General features: G+C 42.7%; 1 protein-coding gene across 1 annotated transcript; it reads left to right on the forward strand.

Moving 5' to 3' along the window:
• Positions 1-4,411: 4,411 nt before the first annotated feature.
• MAT2B (methionine adenosyltransferase 2 non-catalytic beta subunit) lies at positions 4,412-18,490 on the forward strand. Its single transcript, XM_077824049.1, has 7 exons — positions 4,412-4,569; positions 9,595-9,789; positions 10,761-10,875; positions 11,301-11,453; positions 12,988-13,181; positions 15,194-15,307; positions 16,876-18,490. Exons 1-7 carry the CDS (start codon positions 4,507-4,509, stop codon positions 17,044-17,046), a joined length of 1,005 nt encoding a protein of 334 aa, XP_077680175.1. The 5' UTR covers positions 4,412-4,506; the 3' UTR covers positions 17,047-18,490.
• The last annotated feature ends 210 nt before the right edge of the window (positions 18,491-18,700 follow it).

The raw sequence follows: 18,700 nt of genomic DNA on the forward strand, positions 1-18,700 counted from the left end.
TTCACTGAAATTCATTGGCTGGGGAGAGACTCAAGCTCTGTCTTTGCTAGAAAAACTACCTTACGAGTCTAGTTTGCAGTGAAAGATTATTCAGTGTAATCCAAGGATAACAAGCTCCAAACATTACACTTCCCATCTATTCCTTTGGTTGCTAAACCTCAACCGATATTTTCGTCTCACTCTCGCTCACTAGGAATGTCACTTTTATTTATTACTTGTAAAAGCAACAGAGATGGGGCCTCTAAAATGGTGCCAACTCTCTTAATTTTAATGAGTCTCATCATATTTTGTTTCAGAGTGGTAGCCATGTTAGTCTGTATCAGCAAAAAGAATGAGGATTACTTGCCCATTTTTTTCATGTTCTCTGTATATATATCTATCTTCCTACTGTATTTTCCACTGCATGCATCTGATGAAGTAGACTTTAGCCCATGAAAGCTTATGCCCAAATAAATTTGTTAGTCTCTAACTACTCCTCGTTCTTTTTTATTATACTTTGTGCTTTTCTTAAAACACTGCTCCTGGAGTTTTTTCTGTGAATCTTTTACATTTGAACTCCCAGCTGGGGAAGCTAGCCCCCAGGCCCGCTCCTGCTGCCTCCCCTGGCTCCGGCCAGGCGGTGCGGCTGGCAGTCCTGCCGCTCTCAGTGGCATGGTAAGGGAGTGGGGGGTTGGAGAAGGGGCAGGAGGTCCTGGGGGGCAGTCAGGGGACAGGGAGCAGTTGGATAGGTGTGGGGTCCTAGGGGGCCTGTCAGGGGTCGGGGGTTTGGATAGAGGTCAGGGCAGTCAGGGGACAGGGAGCAGGGGGGGTTGGATAGGGGGTAGGGTCCCGGGGGAGCAGTTAGGGACGGGCGGTCCTGGGAGGGGGCAGTCAGGGGACAAGGAACAGGGGGGATTGGATGGGTTGGGAGTTCTGAGGGGGGAGGTCGGGGGGGTTGGATAGGCGTGGGAGTCCCGGGGGGCCTGTCAGGGTGTGGATAGGGGGTGGGGCAGTCAGGAGACAGGGAGGAGGGGGGGTTGGATGGGTCAGGGGTTCTGAGGGGGGCAGTCAGGATACAGGGGGGATTGGATAGGTGTGGGAGTCCCGGGGGGGGCCTGTCAGGGGGTGGGGGTGTGGATAGGGGGTGGGGCAGTCAGGGACAGGGATCAGGGGTGTTGGATAGGGGGTGGGTTCCTGGGGGGCGGTTAGGGGCGGGGGGTCCTGGGAGGGGGTGGTCAAAAGACAAAGAGCAGGGCGGGTTGGATGTGTCGGCGGTTTTGAGGGGGGAAGTCAAGGGATGGGAAGTGGGAGGGGGCAGATAGGGGATGGGGGCCAGGCTGTTTGGGGAGGCACAGCCTTCCCTAGCGGGCCTCCATACAGTTTCTCAAACCTGATGTGGCCCTCGGGCCAAGAAATTTGACCATCCCGTTCTATAATGGAAAAAAAAAAAACACCCTCATGATTGTTAAGCCAGTTTTATGACTGTTGGAGGCCTGATAATTTTTGAATGCTTGAAGTTGGCAATACTGCTATTAACATTAACCAGATCTACCATGGCTGCAACAATAGTGATATGCTGGAGAGTCATCACTATCTTTTTTGTAAAGAAAAATTGTTACTGTTTTTCCTTTTTGGCAGGTGAACATCACATAGTTGAGCTAAAATGTAGACAAGGAACAACCAGGTTCCACACTGATTCAATATCTTTTTACTAAAAAAAGAAAAGGAGTACTTGTGGCACCTTAGAGACTAACAAATTTATTTGAGCATGCTCGGGGGTCGCATAACTAGTTAGCATGCCAGAGTCTTGTTTGTTATCGGAATTAACCAGACAAATAGCTCCACCAACTAAGAACGGCCATGCACCACCAACCACAGAATCGAGAAAGAGCTATCACTCTGTCAATCCTTTCCGTGTCCGGGCCGGCTTTTTACTGACAAGAATGGGTAACTTTTCTAGTCTAGAAATAGCAAAAGAGGCATGCCAGCCTAATACACTAAATAACCTTGCCTCACACGGATTCAAGATCCTGTGGGGGAAAAAGAATATTATATCGCTTCAGTCATATATTTATTCACATAAGGAGGTAGAGTGAAGGTTACACAGGCAACCTTAATTTTGACACTTCCTGATTCTTTATAGCCTCACTTTCCAATCTTAACATACTTAATATTTTAAAATATTTAATATATTTTAATTGAATTTCATATAAAAGGCTAAGTTCTGTGCATAAGTGAGTTGAATGATTCTAGCTACATTCAGAGATTCTTCTTCATTGAAGCACGTGTACATTTATAATGTAAGGACACCCAGCCACATTGGCCGTCCCTGAAATCCTCATAATTGGGCACTATGATTTTAGAAAACCTGTGCCAAAGACTCTAATTGTTCAGCCACTATTTTGATAGGAGAATTTTGTTCCTGGGATTAAAGGTATCGGGGTGGCACCGCCAATCTGTATGCAGCTTGAGAGTGGTTTGAGAAAGTAGCATTAGGGTAACAACTCCACATGCAAAGCAGCAGATGTACTATCACAGTGCAAGCTGCGATGGACCAGGGCGTGAGAAACCCACAGGACACTTGAAGTACTGTAGAGCAGCAGTTCTCAAACTTCATTGCACTGCAACCCCTTTCTGACAACAAAAATTACTACATGACCCCAGGAGGGGGGACTGAAGCACTAGCCCGTCCAAGCCCCACCACCCTGGACTGTGGTGCCAAAGCCTGAGCTCCACTGCCTTGGTTGGGGAGCCAAAGCTGAAGGACTTCAGCCCCAGGCGGGGAGCGCCAGTAATCTGAGCTCCGCCAGCTAGGGCTGATGCCCTTGGGCCCTGGGCAGTGCAGCTCAGGCTTGGGCTTGGGCAGTGAGGCTCAGGCTTTGCCCCCGGGCTCCAGGAAGTCTAACGCCAGTCCTGTTAACCCCATTAAAAGGGGTGGTGACCTATTTTGGGGTCCTGATTCAGTTTGAAACTGCTGCTGTAGATGGTTAATGGAGCTGCAGCAGCCAAACAATCCCTTGTGGCTGTGGGGGGACAGATGGTCTCTGCCGCTGTGCACCTCAAACTGGCTCCATTCTCTCCCCCCAGGGCTAGGGAGGGGGAGTAGGGTGACCATGTGTCCGGTTTTTGACCGGAACACCAGGTCGAAAAGGGACCCTGGCATCTCCGGTCAGTACCGCCAACCGGGCTGTTAAAAGTCAGAGCAGTGGTGCTGTGGAGCTAAGGCAGGTTCGTCTCTACCTGTCCTGGCTCCGCACTGCGCCCTGGAAGCAGCGAGCAGATCTGGCTCCTAAGCACCAGCTCTGCACTCCCATTGGCCTGAAACCGCGGCCAATGGGAGCTGCGGGGGCGATGCCTGCAGGCATGAGCAGTAGGCAGAGCTTTTTGCTGTACCTCCGCCTAGGAGCATTACTGCTGCTGGCTGCTTCCTGGGCACAGCATGGAGTCTGCCTTAGCTGCCCCACTGACTGGGAGTCACTGGAGGTAACCCTGCACCTCCTCCCCAAACCCAGAGTTGCCTCTTGCACCCCAAACCCCTCATCCCTGGCTCCATCCCAGAGCTTGCACCCCCAGATGAAGCCCTCCCCTTACACCCCAATCCCCTGCCACACCCTGAACCACTCTGTCCCACCCCCATCTGAAGCCCCCTGCACCCCAAATCTCTCATCCCCACTCCAGAGCCTGCACCCCCAGACAGAACCCTCACCCCCTTGCACCCTAACCACCTGCCCCAGCCCAGAGCCCCCTCCCATATCCTGCACCCCTCTGCCCCACCCCTCAGCCTGGAGCCCCTTCCAGCACCCCCAATCCTTCATCCCCAGATGGACCCTTCCCCCCACGCACCCCTGCCCAGAGCCGCCTTCCACATCCTGAACCCTTCTGCCAGAGCCCCCTCCTGCACTCCAAATCCCGCATCCCCAGCCCCACCCCAGAGGGAGCCCCTACCCCAGCCCACTGTAAACGAGTGAGGATGGGGCCCTCAGTTCGCAGAGGGAGCTGAGCTCTGGCACAGCGCTGGGGCCTGCCAGGGACCAGCCCTGTTGGCCCCGATGCCCGCAGCGGGAGGGCTTGACCCGGGCCCCACCAGCACTCTCCCTGCCGCTGGGCCTTGCCTAGACCAGGGTGTAGCTCGCACCAGCCAACTCAGCCTTAGCTAAGTCCGGCCTAGGCGGCAACAGCTGCACCCGCACTGGGGAGCAGCTGATTGGCTCCTCAGCCGGGCTAGGCTGGGCCGCCGATTTACTGCTGCCCTCCTGTTAATCAAAACAAAGCGTAACAGGGCTGCTGCGCCTTTAAGAAGCTTGTGTAAGGGCCCCCTCCGGCCAATGGGCGTGTTCCTGAGCCCCGCGCGTGAGCTAGCTGAGAGCGGGGCCAATGAGTTGGCGGGAGGGACCTTCGCGTGCCTCACGTACAGCCCGTCTCTCCCGGCTGAGGAGCCAATCAGCTGCTGAGCTGCGCAGCGAGCGCGGAAGCGGTCGTCGGTCGCGAGGGGGTCGGTGGCGCAGCGGAAGGCCGAGGCCGGCGGGGATGGTTGGCCGGGAGAAGGAGCTCAAGATCCGCTTCGTGCCGGGGCAGTGCGAGCTGGTGGAGGTGAGCGGGGCGCGTTGGCGGTCCGAGCGCTGGGGCAGGGTGCGCAGAGCGGCCGCGGGGCCTTGGGCTCGGCCTGTCCCGTAACAGCTACTGGCGGGGGCTCCAGCCACCGTGACCAACTCGCCAGACGCTTCCCCTACGGGCGGCAACTGCGGCCTGCTTCTAGCTCGCCCCCCGAGGCCTGCACCCCGGAGAGCCGTCGCCTTGCGTCGGCGCCGCATCGGGCGAGCTCCCGGCTGGGTCGGGTGGCGCTGTCTCCCGCCCCGCCCCCCCCGCAGCGGGTGCGGGGGAGCGGGACAGCTACACTCCTGTGGCATGACTCTGAGTGGAGACCCGGCTCCCAAGTAGCCTGCGCGCTCATCAGCGGGCCTGCCCAGCCCCACCCCCGCTCTCCAGGCCAGCCAGGGTCACCTAGCTCCCCAGACAAGTTGCCTACTGCAGAATGAATCTCTTAGCCTTGAAATAAGTGTTCCTGCTGCCAAGTCTGATGCAGCCCTACACCAAACCCAGCCAGACAGCAGTGCTCATCAGTACCGCATTAAAAATATCAGTGGACATAAAGAAGGAAAACAGACCTAATTAGATTTCTGGGCAGTAAGAAGTAGTTATTTACAAAACTGTCATTAGATAACCTGATGAAAAGGTTCCTTCAGCTTCCGGTTCCTTGGGGGGGGATGGAAGTAATCTATTTCTGCATTATCTAAATGTATGAATTCAATTTATTTGAAGATAATATGTTTAGTGGGATCCATTACTACCACTTCTGTTGTATATGCTCTTTAATTTGATCTTAATAAACCAGCTTGTGCCTCATCCAGATGTTCACCTCCAGGGGGAACAATAGCACTCTTTTTGTGGTGGTCTAAGACTCTATCCTTATCCACTGAAGAAGAAAGGGAGGCATTGTTCACAAGATATTTTCTGTATAACCGCATCACCACTAATTTTGCAAACATCTAAAGGTAGACATGGCATACAAAAAGCTCTTGCCACTTGTACAGGTGGCTCAGATTTTATGTCAGACTTTTTTTTCGAGTAGTCTCAGGGGACCATTATATCATTTGAGTCCCCTGAATTTTGCTGGAGATATTGGCCTGGGATTAGAATTTAGAAATTCTGACTCCTAGTAGCCTGCTAGGTAACTGTTGTGGTCATATCTTTTTATTTTAGCTTGAGAGTATTTACAAGCTTCATATACTTAAACAATCTGGGACCTGTCTACCTTTTTATTCCATGACAACAGTGAAGAACCTAAGGAATGCTTTTACTTTGCAGAAAAATGTTCCCAGTGCAGGCCTCTTACCTGAATTTGCTGCCTTGGAAAATCCACCTATACCTATTTGGTCCTGTAGTTTTTTATTGATTGGTGGAACAAGAATTAATGACTAATTTTTTCATAATTTTGTTTTATATTAATGTTATAGCAACACTTTTACTACTGATTATAGGTGTCTTTGTCTTTAATATTTGCAATGTGGTGTTTAAATACTGTTAGAAGTGTTTTTCAAAATTTTGGTAAATAAGTGAGAGATTAAATTTCCCTCTAGTCCAGGGGTGGTCAAACTTTTTGGCCCGAAGGCCACATCTGGGTGGGGAAATCTTATGCTGAACCATGAATATAAGGCTAGGGTAGGGGGTTGGGGTGTGGGAGGGGGTGTGGTTGGGGCGCAAGAGGGGGTACAGTAGGGGGCTCAGGGCAGAGTGTTGGGGTGCAGGAGGGGGTACAGAGTATGGGAGGGGACTTGGCAAGGGGTTGAGGTGCAGGAGGGGTGCGGCGGGGGCTCAAGGCAGGGGGGTAGGGCCTCAGGGAAGGGGCAGTGGGATGCAGGCTCTGGGCTGGCGCTGCTTACCTCGAGCAGCCTCTGGGGTGGCAGCAGCACACAGCACGGCTAAGGCAGGCTCCCTGCCTGCCCTGGCCCCACACTGCTCCCGAAAGTGGCTGGCATGTCTGGCAGTGATTCCTAGGGGTGGGGTGGGGCAGGTACCACCCCTGAAGCTCCCACTGGCCGCGTTTTCCTGTTCCCAGCCAATGGGAGTTGCAGGGGGCGGTGCCTGCAGGCAAGGGCAGTGCATAGAGCACTCTGCCCCTCCCCCGGGGCCGCAGGGATGTGGTGCCAGCCGCTTCTGGGAGCGGTGCAGGGCCAGGGCAGGCATAGAGCCTGCCGTAGCCCCGCGGCTGGCAATCCCGTGGGCTGGATTGAAAGCCCTGATGGGCGGTAGTTGTCCCTCCCCTGCTCTAGTCAAATATTTTGATATGTTCACTTTTCTGTCTTTACAACTCAAGTCTGTCAGCCTTTTCATCACTTTTTTCTGAGTTCCCATTCATTTTTGTTGTTGAGGGTGTCCAAAACTAACTGGAGTATTCTAGGGATAGTCTTGACAGTGACTTCCCAGTTCGGATATTTCTGTGCATGGTACAGCCGAAAACTGCATTGCTTGCCAGTTCAGATCCAATTACTGTGTATTGTCATCACTAAATTATATTAGCTTTGAAATTTAAAGGATTTTAATAGTTGGACTTCATTGTTGTCTCATGCTGTCAAGCTCTTAACTCCTTAACTAACTCTTTTCATCAAATATTTTTATAACAGCTTTCAAGTTGAAAGCTGAAACTTTCCACCTCTTTTGAAAACTTATACTCTTAAATTGCATTCAACTAGTGTCTACAGAGGAATGTTGTCTTTTAAAATATTCTGTTTCTCAGCTTTTGGTGTCATTGTGTATTCATTCTTTTTATCTGAAAGAGACCTCTGATTAAAGTTCTTTTGATCTTATTTCAGACTTTACTGTTAAATAACTCAGGTTAACATCCTAGTTCGTGCTTCAAAACTTCCTTTGCCTCTATCCTCAGTGAACACCTAGAAGAGTGAGACATATCTGTACAGTGCGTTATTCAACTTTTATATTCATAGTTGGAAGTGTTTGAATGCAAGCGATTGCTGCCAGGATTTCTAGGCACTCTTTATAATTGAGAAGCAGTGAGGCTTCCTTGAACAGTAACTTGAATCTGTTAATTTGATAAAAACGTACGTGTAACGGAATGACACTCAAAACATTACAGACTATTCTTTATGTTGCTTTATATTTTTAACTTAAGTCATAGAGAGAGAAATCTTATCAGAAACCTTCATAGCCATAACTAGCTTTTTGGATGTATCCTCCAATCATGCAGGACTACAGTAAAACTCAAGCTGACATTCAGCAGTCATGTCACAGTTTTAATATTAAAGTCAAAGTATCCACCCTCTTGTAATTTGATATAAAGTGGGATTGGTAATTTTAACAAGCTCAAAAAAAGAGTTAACAGACCTGTGCAGCTTGAGTTACCTAGGCACAGCAGTTACCAGACATAACTTTAATATATAATATTTAGCCCTGCCCCTTTAGTTAGAGAAATGCAGAAGCAAACAGGAAACTTTTCTTGCAGAAAGGGGAATGTGGAGCAAAACAAGGAATTAGCATTTAAGCTTCTGTGTCTTCTGGTTTTAAAGGAAAATCTTCTGAATGTGTTCAGATAGGGTGTTGTCATTCTGAGTCTGCAAAAAGAATGCTCCAGTACCTCTGTAGCTGATTTCCTAAGGAACCTTGAAATTGACCAGACTTGTTACTGTTCACTCTGTCAGTGCTCCTGCTGACACACAGGTTCTGTTCACTCTGTCAGTGCTCCTGCTGACACACAAAACCATGAACACCATCAAAGGCACCCACTGGATCTGCTTGCAGAGCAAACATTGCTTCAGGGAGGCATTCAATGAAGAATCAATGCAATGCTTATTGTGGGTGGGTTATGTATAGAGGTTGGAAAATCTGATCTATTTCATACTTAGAATGACAGGTTTCAGAGTAACAGCCCTGTTACTTAGAATACATTTGTTCTGAACCTATGGCAGATTGAAAAGACCTATGATTGTTTATCCCAGTGTTTGAAATGGTTTCCTGGTCATAAACTTGCTTACTCATTTGTGCTGTCTCAGCAAGGTAGAGTAACAGAATACAAATTGCATCTAGTTAAACTGTTAAAGGTTATCATTTTGCTTAGATTTCATCGGATGTGTTCTCAGTTTCTAGTGCAAATTTAAATGAGCATCCAATTTTTGACTTGTAAATTCAGAATGATTCTCTAAAACATCATCCAGTTACCTGACTAAATTTAAGAATAACATATTCTTGCTTATAATTATAGGGGAAGCAGCTCACAACCCCTATATTGAGGTTGCTAGTCACTTTTTATTATTAAAGATTCTTGCACGCTCCATTTTGTATGTAATTTATATAAGTTTATCTGTAGGTAATCTTGTTAAGCACTGAAGTATGCTTTAGTATACCACATGGACAGTTGGAACAGTTAAATAATCAAAGCATTTTTCTGATGCATCTTGTCCAACTAAACATGAATTGTGTGAGTATTTTATTAATTATTTGCCTGAAATATTCAATTTACATCTCAATTCTGCAGTGAGCTCCTGATGGGAATACCTCTGCAGAATCCTTTTGTAGTGAGTGGGACTCTTCCTGGGCACAGAGGCTGCCCAGAAGGAGCTCATTGCAGGATTAGTTCACAGCTTTTTCAATAAAACATTCAGAGTCAGATCTTCAGAAGCACTCATCACTTAGCAGTTCCTGTTGTGCAGGGGAGCTCTTGAATTATGAGCTCCCTTAAATATCTGACCCTTTGTTTTTGATTTTTTTTTAATTCTTTGTTTAGCGCTACTGACATAAATAAGTTTCTGAATGAAGCTTAGCAGTTCAGATCTCTGAAATATAACATAAATGTGTATCTATATTTGCTGCTGTAACATTATCCTATGCTTTCAAGTATTTACATTTTACAAAGCTTTATAGGGCTCAATGTATCACTTAATCACTACGTTTTTGAAAACAGTGAAGAAAGCAAACCTGAACATTTTTCAGGAATAATTTGATTATAGTTGCATTCAAATAGCAAAACATTAAACTGAGACATTAAGTATAATGGAAAGAAATAAAATGTGTGGGTTTTTTTGTTTTTGTTTTCCCCACACCCAGGAAGATGCTAATATTCCCAATAGACGTGTTCTGATTACAGGAGCTACTGGGCTTCTTGGCAGAGCAGTGTACAAAGAATTTAATGAAAACAATTGGCATGCAGTTGGCTGTGGATACAGTAGAGCTCGACCCAAATTTGAGCGGATTAATCTTCTGGATTCTATTGGGGTTCATGACATTATCCAGGATTTTCAGGTAAGATTACTGGAAGGAAAGAAGAAGCAGACAGTCTCCAGTGCAATATGGCAAGTTATGTGTATCCTTCATTAAACAAATAAGTTTAAGATGTCTTACACCATTTAGCTCATACGATCCAAGTGGCACTCCAAAATCCTTCTGAGGTAGTAGTTTCGAAGAAGATGTCAGTTTTCGTGTTCCCCTAATTTGTACAGTGACTACTCTGTGTTTGTTGTATCTAGGGTTATTACGCAATCAACAGCAAGTCAGTGTGTAAACACCCATTTAGTAGTTAAATAAAAAGCTGTTACATTTCTGTAATGATTTGTATGGAGACACTGCAATGTTACAATAAGGTTTCATTACACTAAAGATACAGAATAATTGTATACCTTGTTTCTCTCATGGCAGAAATCGCCTTGTAACAGCCAATTCTGTGTTTCACAAACTTCCAAGCTGTTTCACAGCTTCCAAGGAATAAATTTTTAAAAAGTTTATTCTAGAATAAATAGGGACCTAGTCTAGAAAAGAGTTAGAAAGCTCTTGTGTCTGGTCTACACCTGCCAAGCAAATCATTTATGAACTCTGCATTAATACCATTTAAATCTAATTTGGTTAGCATTGTTTAATTACCATTGTGGATGATTGGGTATTGAGTCTAACCCATATAATCCTTAACACTCAGATGAGAACAAAACTCCTTGCTGTAAGATAGATATTATTGAGGATCATGACTGCAAAATTACTAAATGAGACCCTTAGGTATTCATTATAAAACCTTAAGGCAGCTTTATTCTATTGCATTTCCAAAGGAAAGAAAGCTATTTGAGATTTCACAATAAATGATGATCGTTGTGGATCAGTGCCACAATTAAATCAAAATACTAGTTAGTTTCTCTGTAGATGAGACAGACCTGGTTTCTATGTTGAGGGCACAATTGCAATTTTTTTATTTTGTTCCTCATTAAAATTGAGTCTTTAATTTTCAGCCTCATGTGATAGTGCATTGTGCTGCTGAGAGAAGACCAGATGTTGTAGAAAGTCAAGCAGATGTTGTTTCTCAGCTCAATGTGACTGCTTCAGGGAACTTAGCAAAAGAAGCAGGTAAAGAGACAATGAGATGGATTCATTTTTTTTTTTTTTTTTTTTGCGAGGATACTGCATTAATTTATACAGTGGCATAAGTATGCATAGCACTTCACACTTAAACAGCCAAGATCCATCATTGCCTCAACAAGCTTTCTATCTAGCTTATTTAGGTGAAGACTGCACATGTGTATGTGTGGAGGATTATCAAGGAGACAAAGTCAGGGAATGAAGGGGTGAGAAGGCAAGGGGATAGTATTGAATCTAGAACATGCATTTTTTTCCCATCTATGACTGTAGTTTCATACTGAAAGTATGAATTATAGTGAATTTGAATTGGAGTACAAATGTCTTTAGGTGCAATGAATAGCAATTTTCCCTTCCATCACTAAAGGCTCATAGTAAGTTTTCTTTCTTCCCCCACCACACATCTTTTATCTTAGCTGGAATTGGAGCATTTCTGATCTACATTAGTACAGACTATGTGTTTGATGGAACAAATCCTCCTTATAAAGAGAGTGATGCACCAAATCCCCTAAATCTTTATGGTAAAACTAAACTAGAAGGAGAAAAGGCAGTCCTTGAAAATAATGAAGGTAAGAACACAATTTAAAGCCTTCCATTGAAGGTTTTTTCTTCTCACTTTGTTACAGATGAGCTAATAGGTCATATTAAATTAATACAATCATAGACTCTGGATTTGGAAAAGACCTATTAAAACATCTAATCTAACTTCCTGTCTCTGTGGGATTGTTTTCTGTTTCTTACAAGTGGAATCTAATTTTCTTTGCTGATGTTCCAAATCTCCATAGCTGCCTCTGTATTATTTATGTCCTAACAGTGTTTACAAAACCTCCCAATTTAGTATGATCTATTCATTTTATTAAGATGCTGTTTGCTCCCTCTTCTGGATTGGTAATGAAGGTAAGACTGGAACCAACACTAGACACCTTCCCCAACTCAGTACTTTGCTATGTTTCATAACCCTTTGGTTATGGTCTTTCAGTCAGTAATTTAGTCTGTGGCAGTATTCCTGTGTAAGCAGATTTAAGTTGATTTTGAGTAAGATATCATAATACACTGAATTGGTTGTTTTACTAAAATCCAAATAGTATATGGATCAGTCTTTCAACTGTTAACTTTGGTTTCTTTTATTATAGAATTACAATCAAGTTTGTATTGGAAGATCTTTATATATTTGTATTGTGAATAGTTCTATTTACAATTAGGTTTTTAGTGGCTTTTCTTATGATTTTTTTTTTTTTGTTTGAAGCAGTGAGAGATCACTTTGCTTCCTTTAAAAACAAAACCAAAAAACAACAACAACCCAAAATGGTTCTTTGTTCTTTCTTCCCTGTGTCAGTTTTGATAACCTTTCAAAAACTGTTAGTGTCAAAGCAAATGGTAATTCCCTTCCTACATTAGGGAGTATATCATCCAGACAGCAGTCTTGTATATAGTCACGGCATTAATGAAAAAATCTCTTATACAGTCTCAGCAACTTATATGTTCTTCTTCTTCACTTCCTAATTGCCTACATTTACATATTTTCTTTGATTTTTTTTTAAAGTAGCCACTTGAGTTAATTTAATTCCCTCTGTTTACTAATTTCTCACTTTCTCTGTAATATTGTTTCTCCCCTCCACTCCTGCCTGCACCATGGGTCCCTTGTGAGATACCTTTTGTTCGCTCATTCTCTTTTCTCTGCAAGTCTTGGGTAATTCACCTGTAGGTGCCTCTCCCTGTCCATTAACAGTACAGATCACTGGCATTATAAACACTTTTAATAAAAGTATTAGCTATATAAATGTCTGCTTTACTCAAAGAGGAATAAATGTCTTTTGGTGTAATTTTAGCAGCTCTAATTTACCGTATATAAATGTTCTCACTTCTATATGAAATTTGAAAAATTCATATCGATTAAAAATGAGATGACAGCAGACTGTACACAAGCACTGTTTTTCTTTTAGGGATGTGAATATATGTAAAGTTTACCAAAGGTCTAAAACAATTTTTATCCACGTTCTGTAATTCTGAAATTCTCTTAGGGTTATTCTCAAGGATTCATTAGGTCATAGTTATTCATAGTTTCCTTTTAACACTTTTAAAAAAAATATTTTTCCTCTTTAGGTGCTGCAGTGCTCAGAATTCCTGTCTTATACGGGGAGGTAGAAAAGCTGGAAGAGAGTGCTGTGACTGTTATGTTTGATAAAGTGCAGTTCAGTAACAAATCAGCCAATATGGACCACTGGCAACAGAGATTTCCCACCAACATCAAGGATGTAGCCAGTGTTTGCCGACAGCTATCAGAGAAGAGAATGTTGGTGAGAATTTTTGAGAAAATGAGCCTCCTTTAGACAAAATACAGGTTGTTTTTGTTTTTTAATTTTCCCCTCCATGCTTTGGTACAGTTGAGTACCAAATCAAATCCAAGGTTCTGGTTCTAATTTACAGAGCACTGGGCTGAGCCTCTGCTACTTCAATAACCACTTCTCTATCCATGACCCTCAATGAGTGTTGTGCTACTTGGGAAATGTTGGAATTATAAGTTGCAAGGATGAGAGTGCGAGAGCAGAACCCAGAGCTTTCTTAGCTGTTTGCGCACAAGAAATTAGAATGACCATGAATCTTGCTGTCTCCAGGACTAAAAATGCAAGTCATCGGTTCATCACCATAGTATTTCTACAATAAATTGTACACTTAAATTTTCTACCCTTTGGGTTTTTTTAAGATCAAGATTGATGAGACTTTTTATGGTGGACACAGTTCTTTTAAGATGCTCATGCAGTGGTGCTGAGTGCGGTTTAAAAAATATTTGATGCAGCTGCAGAGAGACAGAAGGGGGTGAATGTTGATAGAGAGGTAGGGGTTTCAGAGAAACTGTAAATGTTCCAATTTCTCTGAAATGGAGCATGAGCTCTCTACCATTTTATACAAATCCTCATTAAGCTGCTACTACAGAGCTCTTCCAGCTGAGCTGTCAGAATAGGACCATGGAGGAGGTATTCATTTGTGCAGATAACCCTTGTAATAACATTTAGCTGCTGTAGACAGACTCCAACTGAGAAGGTAAGAAGGCCAAAGAGAAGCCCAGGGAAGCACTGCCCGGTAACAAGTTTCAAACATGCTGGGCCCTGGAGTGCATTTTGGGGCTCAAAATCCAGGAAGCATTAACTGAATTTTCTCTAATGATCCCAATTTCAAACAAACACAGTTCTGGGGAAATAAGGGCTTAGAGGCCTATCCAGAAGGCAGTAGCTCCAAATTTAAGAGGGAGCAGCCCAGAATCTTTATGCAGAGTGCACACTTCTGAGTTGCGCAGGCATGTTCAGTTAATCTGTCCATTGTGTGCACTTCATTGAACATGTACAGTCTAGGAGGGTTTTCAAACTATCATAGTTCTGCAAAACCAAAATAAGTTGTGACCCCCCCACACCCCCCCAACCTGGCAGAAGTACAGCTCTCCAGAGAGCTGCTTACATGTCCAAGAGCCATCTTTCAACCTTTAGCTGTTTCTAACTATCCCAGTCCCATCACTCTTCTAAAAACTGCAACTAGTATTTTTTAAAATAAGTGTATTTTTCCAATTTAACTCAAAACTGGCAGGCATAGTTTCCCCCCAAAAACTATTGATAGGAACCATGCGTGGAAAAATTCATGCTAAAGTGCAAAATTGCAGCTTGCTGAAAAGTTACACACATGTGGAAACACTAACACTAAATTGTCTTGCAATATTAGCTTTGGCAGTCACTACCCAGAAATCGCTATGTGTGAGGTGACAAGTAAATTGACTCAAAATGTGGCATACTGCACAGCCAGCCGTATTATGTGGACAGGATTGGATTTGTCAACTCCTATATCTATTTATATATTATGCCTTTGTTCAGTCTGAGAACTTCTACATAGCCTTTATTTGATGTGAGGGAGAAGAGGGTTCATGGTGTCTTTCACACTTGCATTATTTGAATTTTGATAAATGATTGGCTTAGAATGGATTTTTCTATACGTTGAACCTTTTTTGTCATGTCGTCTTTAAGAGCGCATTTAGTTCATGCACAGTTGAGTCAAGCATATTCACCGTCTCTGAAAAGTCAGGCCAGATAAGTGTAGCATCAGGACTGTGCCAGCCCCACTGATAGCTTTATAAGGGCTACGTTTTTCACTTCCCAAACATCTGCTCAGTCTCTACTCTGGAAATGTATTTGTTCCAGAAATATTTCAATTAATTATTAACTTGTTTTTCAGGATGGTATCATCTTGTTTGAATGGCAGCCTATACATTCTGTTTCTGTAAAAGAGCCAGCCTGACTCTTCATCTGTGCTTGTTTCTTTCTAGGATCCATCAATAAAAGGAACATTCCACTGGTCTGGTAATGAACAGATGACCAAGTATGAAATGGCATGTACTATAGCAGATGCTTTCAACCTCCCCAGCAGCCACTTGAGACCAGTAAGTAATGTTGAGGTTATATAAAAGTATAGAAATTTCTGAATGTTTTCATTTGAGCCACTTTCTTATACTGAAAATACAAGTGAGCTGCTTCTCCTGATAGTGTGAACAATTACATGTTAGTACTGCAAAAGGAAGAATCCCCAAAATCCTCAATTTGGCATGATGTACTGCCAACAACATTGTCAGATATCTTCTGCTGCAGGGAAATGACAGTTGCTATGTTAACTGGATTCTGTTTTCCTATGACAGATGTTTCATTCCAATCAGAAATCAGTTTACCCATAAGTACAGTATATTCTTATAGAAATGTGCAAGTCCAGTGTGTAAAGTACTTCTAGGATACAGCTGGCTAAAGCAGAGTCTTTTGATTTTTTTAAAGTGAATAATAACCAACTAGCCAACTACTTAATTAGCAGTCATAGATTTAATTTAGCATACCTTAGTTTCACAGACTACTTTTTGTAAACTGAGCAATTTCTCTAGTAATCAATAAAGTTGTAACTAATTGTTGCCTCTTATATTTTTCATTAAAGGAAGACTATAAAATTTACTGTATCTTAATTTGAAGTAATCTCCTATGTAATGTCATAATGTTTAAGTTACTATTATTTCTTTTCAAATTCCATTCTCTGAATAGGTCTTCATTGTTGAGAGATATCCATGGATATTTAGAATGGTGGATTTAAAAACATACAACTTTTGAGTTTATGTAAAGGAAGAAATTTCAGGAAAAAGGGAAAATTTGGAAATGCTTAGCACCTCAGGATCAGACTTAAAAAAGAAATCCACTACATATGTTGTTAGTTAGATGCTGTTAACTTCTAGGGTTTATATTTAAAGGTAAAGTGAGACTTATTAGCTCACAAGTTCATGGATTCTTAATTAGTAAAGTTAGTACTGAAATGTGACACGGAAGAAAGACACCTTACACACACACAATACTAGGTTGGTCTGAGATCATATATTTAACAACCTTTACTGTTGGTGGCCGAAGCAGGTCTCTAAAGCATTTTTCATCCCACGAATATGCACTCCTCATCCGTTATCCACAACTGCTGATTTCCTGGCCGTTGTTAGGGGAGTGGGGATAAGATATGGAAGAGAGGAGACGACGTGGAAAAACATTAAATGGCTCACTCTTTACCAGTTCAGACAGGTCTGATGCATTTTGTAGCTGTCTAGCTGAAGGAAATTCTTCCACTTGTCATAAAGAAGATTCACACAAGGAGCACAAGTAAAACGGGATTTTCTGTTGGGTGGTTAATACACACCGTCCCTAAATGCTCTACAAAATGAAAATTTGTCTTCCTAGCCTTTCATTGTTCAAAAATTTTAGGTAAGGGAAAAAATGGATTTTAACTTACTTCAATTTGAGATGAAGTCTGAGATGGAGAGAGAGGGCATTTCAGGTGGCAGGAATTCCTTATGTAGGCTCTGTCCAGCAACAGAAAAATTGCCTGAAGGGAACAAACATATTGAAAGCAACAAATGGTAGTGTGCACTCATTCTTATTTAGAAGCCCCTGTTTTTAACTGTATATAGTGTTTTTCTCTCTTTTTTTAAAGATTACTGATAGCCCAGTAGTGGGTGCTCTTCGTCCGAGGAATGCTCAGCTCGACTGCTCTAAACTAGAGATGCTGGGAATAGGACAACGAACGCCATTTCGAGTTGGGATCAGAGAATCGCTTTGGCCTTTCCTTGTTGACAAGAGATGGAGACAGACTGTCTTCCATTAATTTGTAAACTTTTTAATTAAAGTATGGTATGTGGCACTTTTTTAAAAAAGGAAAAAAATAGTTTTGTATGAGTGTTCTTAAAAATTGTGACACTTATGAGCTTTCATTGAATCAGGTAAAAATATGGTCTTGCACTAGTGAAATTGTTAGCCTAAAAAGCTCAATGGCAAAAAATGAACCTTGTTTAAAGTGTTTTGTTTTTCCTTCTGTTTGTACTGGTCTAACCTAATATCTGATCCTAGTGAATTATGGTTCTTAGTCTTCAGTAACATTTGATGCTAAGTATGAAACAGGTCAGCTGGAGACTTCCTTTTGGCTGGAATATACTGTTGATGCTTAGGATCTTTGCTATATGTACAGTATCTTCTTTGAAGGACCTGGTCAGTTTCTTTATCACCAAAAAAGATTCTACTTTTAAATTTTAAAGTTATTGTACTAATGTGAGTTAAGGCGAGAATCATTGAAGTTTAATGTTCATTTGCTTTGAGCTTGGATCAAAATGTTTAAAAGAATGTGAAACTTTATTTTTGCAATTACTGAGTGTAGTTTTTATGCTTGAGATATATTTTCACAATGTTGTATATCTTGGAACTCCTGCAGCTTCATATATTTGTTCATTGTATGCACTTGTCTCATTGTATGCATTTGTCTCTCTGTAAAGGTGACCTGCCAAGTGTAGGGAGGGAAATGGGCTTGGGCCTGCCTTTGCTTTGTGTAAAGACTTGAAGTGTATATTCATTTTCCTGTTTGTTTGTTATACTAGAAACTCAGATCCTACGTAGGCTGGAACACTGCATGGTAGGAGAAGTAGTGAAACAAGGGCAACAAAAAGAATAAAAGTGAAAGGTGAACAATTCAGGGGAAGAAAGTCAAGAATTTGACTACAACAACCTAGTTCCCCTGTGAAAACTCCTGAGGTAGGCACATACACTGATGTGGTAAGTGTCTTACTGGTGTAATGCCTACATTAAGGGTTTGCTTAACTACAACAGTGTAAGCTCCCTACCGCAAACAGTTTAGACTATTCAAAACTTTGTTCTTAATACCTATTTGAATTCAGTGCCCAATTAACGTTTCCGAGAATTGATGTATACTAATGTCCTTGTTTAGAGATTCAAACTACCAGTAAGAGCTTGATGCTTACAGTATTCCTGTTCTGAGATCTTCCTGGGAGACCACAGAAAACTGGATTTGATATTCTAGATCTGAGGCAAAAATAAATAGGAAAAAACCTGGAAACCCTTCAGGCTTTTATGGATCAAAAAGTTGGAAGATAACCAGTTTTAAAAATCTTTTACAGGCCAACTTGAAAATTTGTCCCTCTAATTCCATATATGAGATAAGAGTTTATCATAAACTTGGTTTTCATCTGAATTCCTGATATGCACACAATAAGTTATATCTTGAAAATGACAATAAATATATGTTGCTGGCATCAGCGTCAGTATTGACTCAAGAATTTTTTCTAAATCTTAACAAGTTGCAACCCCCTTCACAATGTTCATATGTCCTGGAGGAAATAATGGTAAAATCATATTGATATACTTCAAGTAAATTAAACTCCACAGTCATGGGCTAGAGAAATCTTTCTCAACGGATGGGCCACAGTCCCCAAGGGATGGGTGGAGTGTTAAGTTCCCTGCAAGCTGTGCAG

The sequence above is a fragment of the Eretmochelys imbricata genome, chromosome 8, assembly GCF_965152235.1.
Source record: "Eretmochelys imbricata isolate rEreImb1 chromosome 8, rEreImb1.hap1, whole genome shotgun sequence".
Taxonomy (NCBI): domain Eukaryota; kingdom Metazoa; phylum Chordata; order Testudines; family Cheloniidae; genus Eretmochelys; species Eretmochelys imbricata.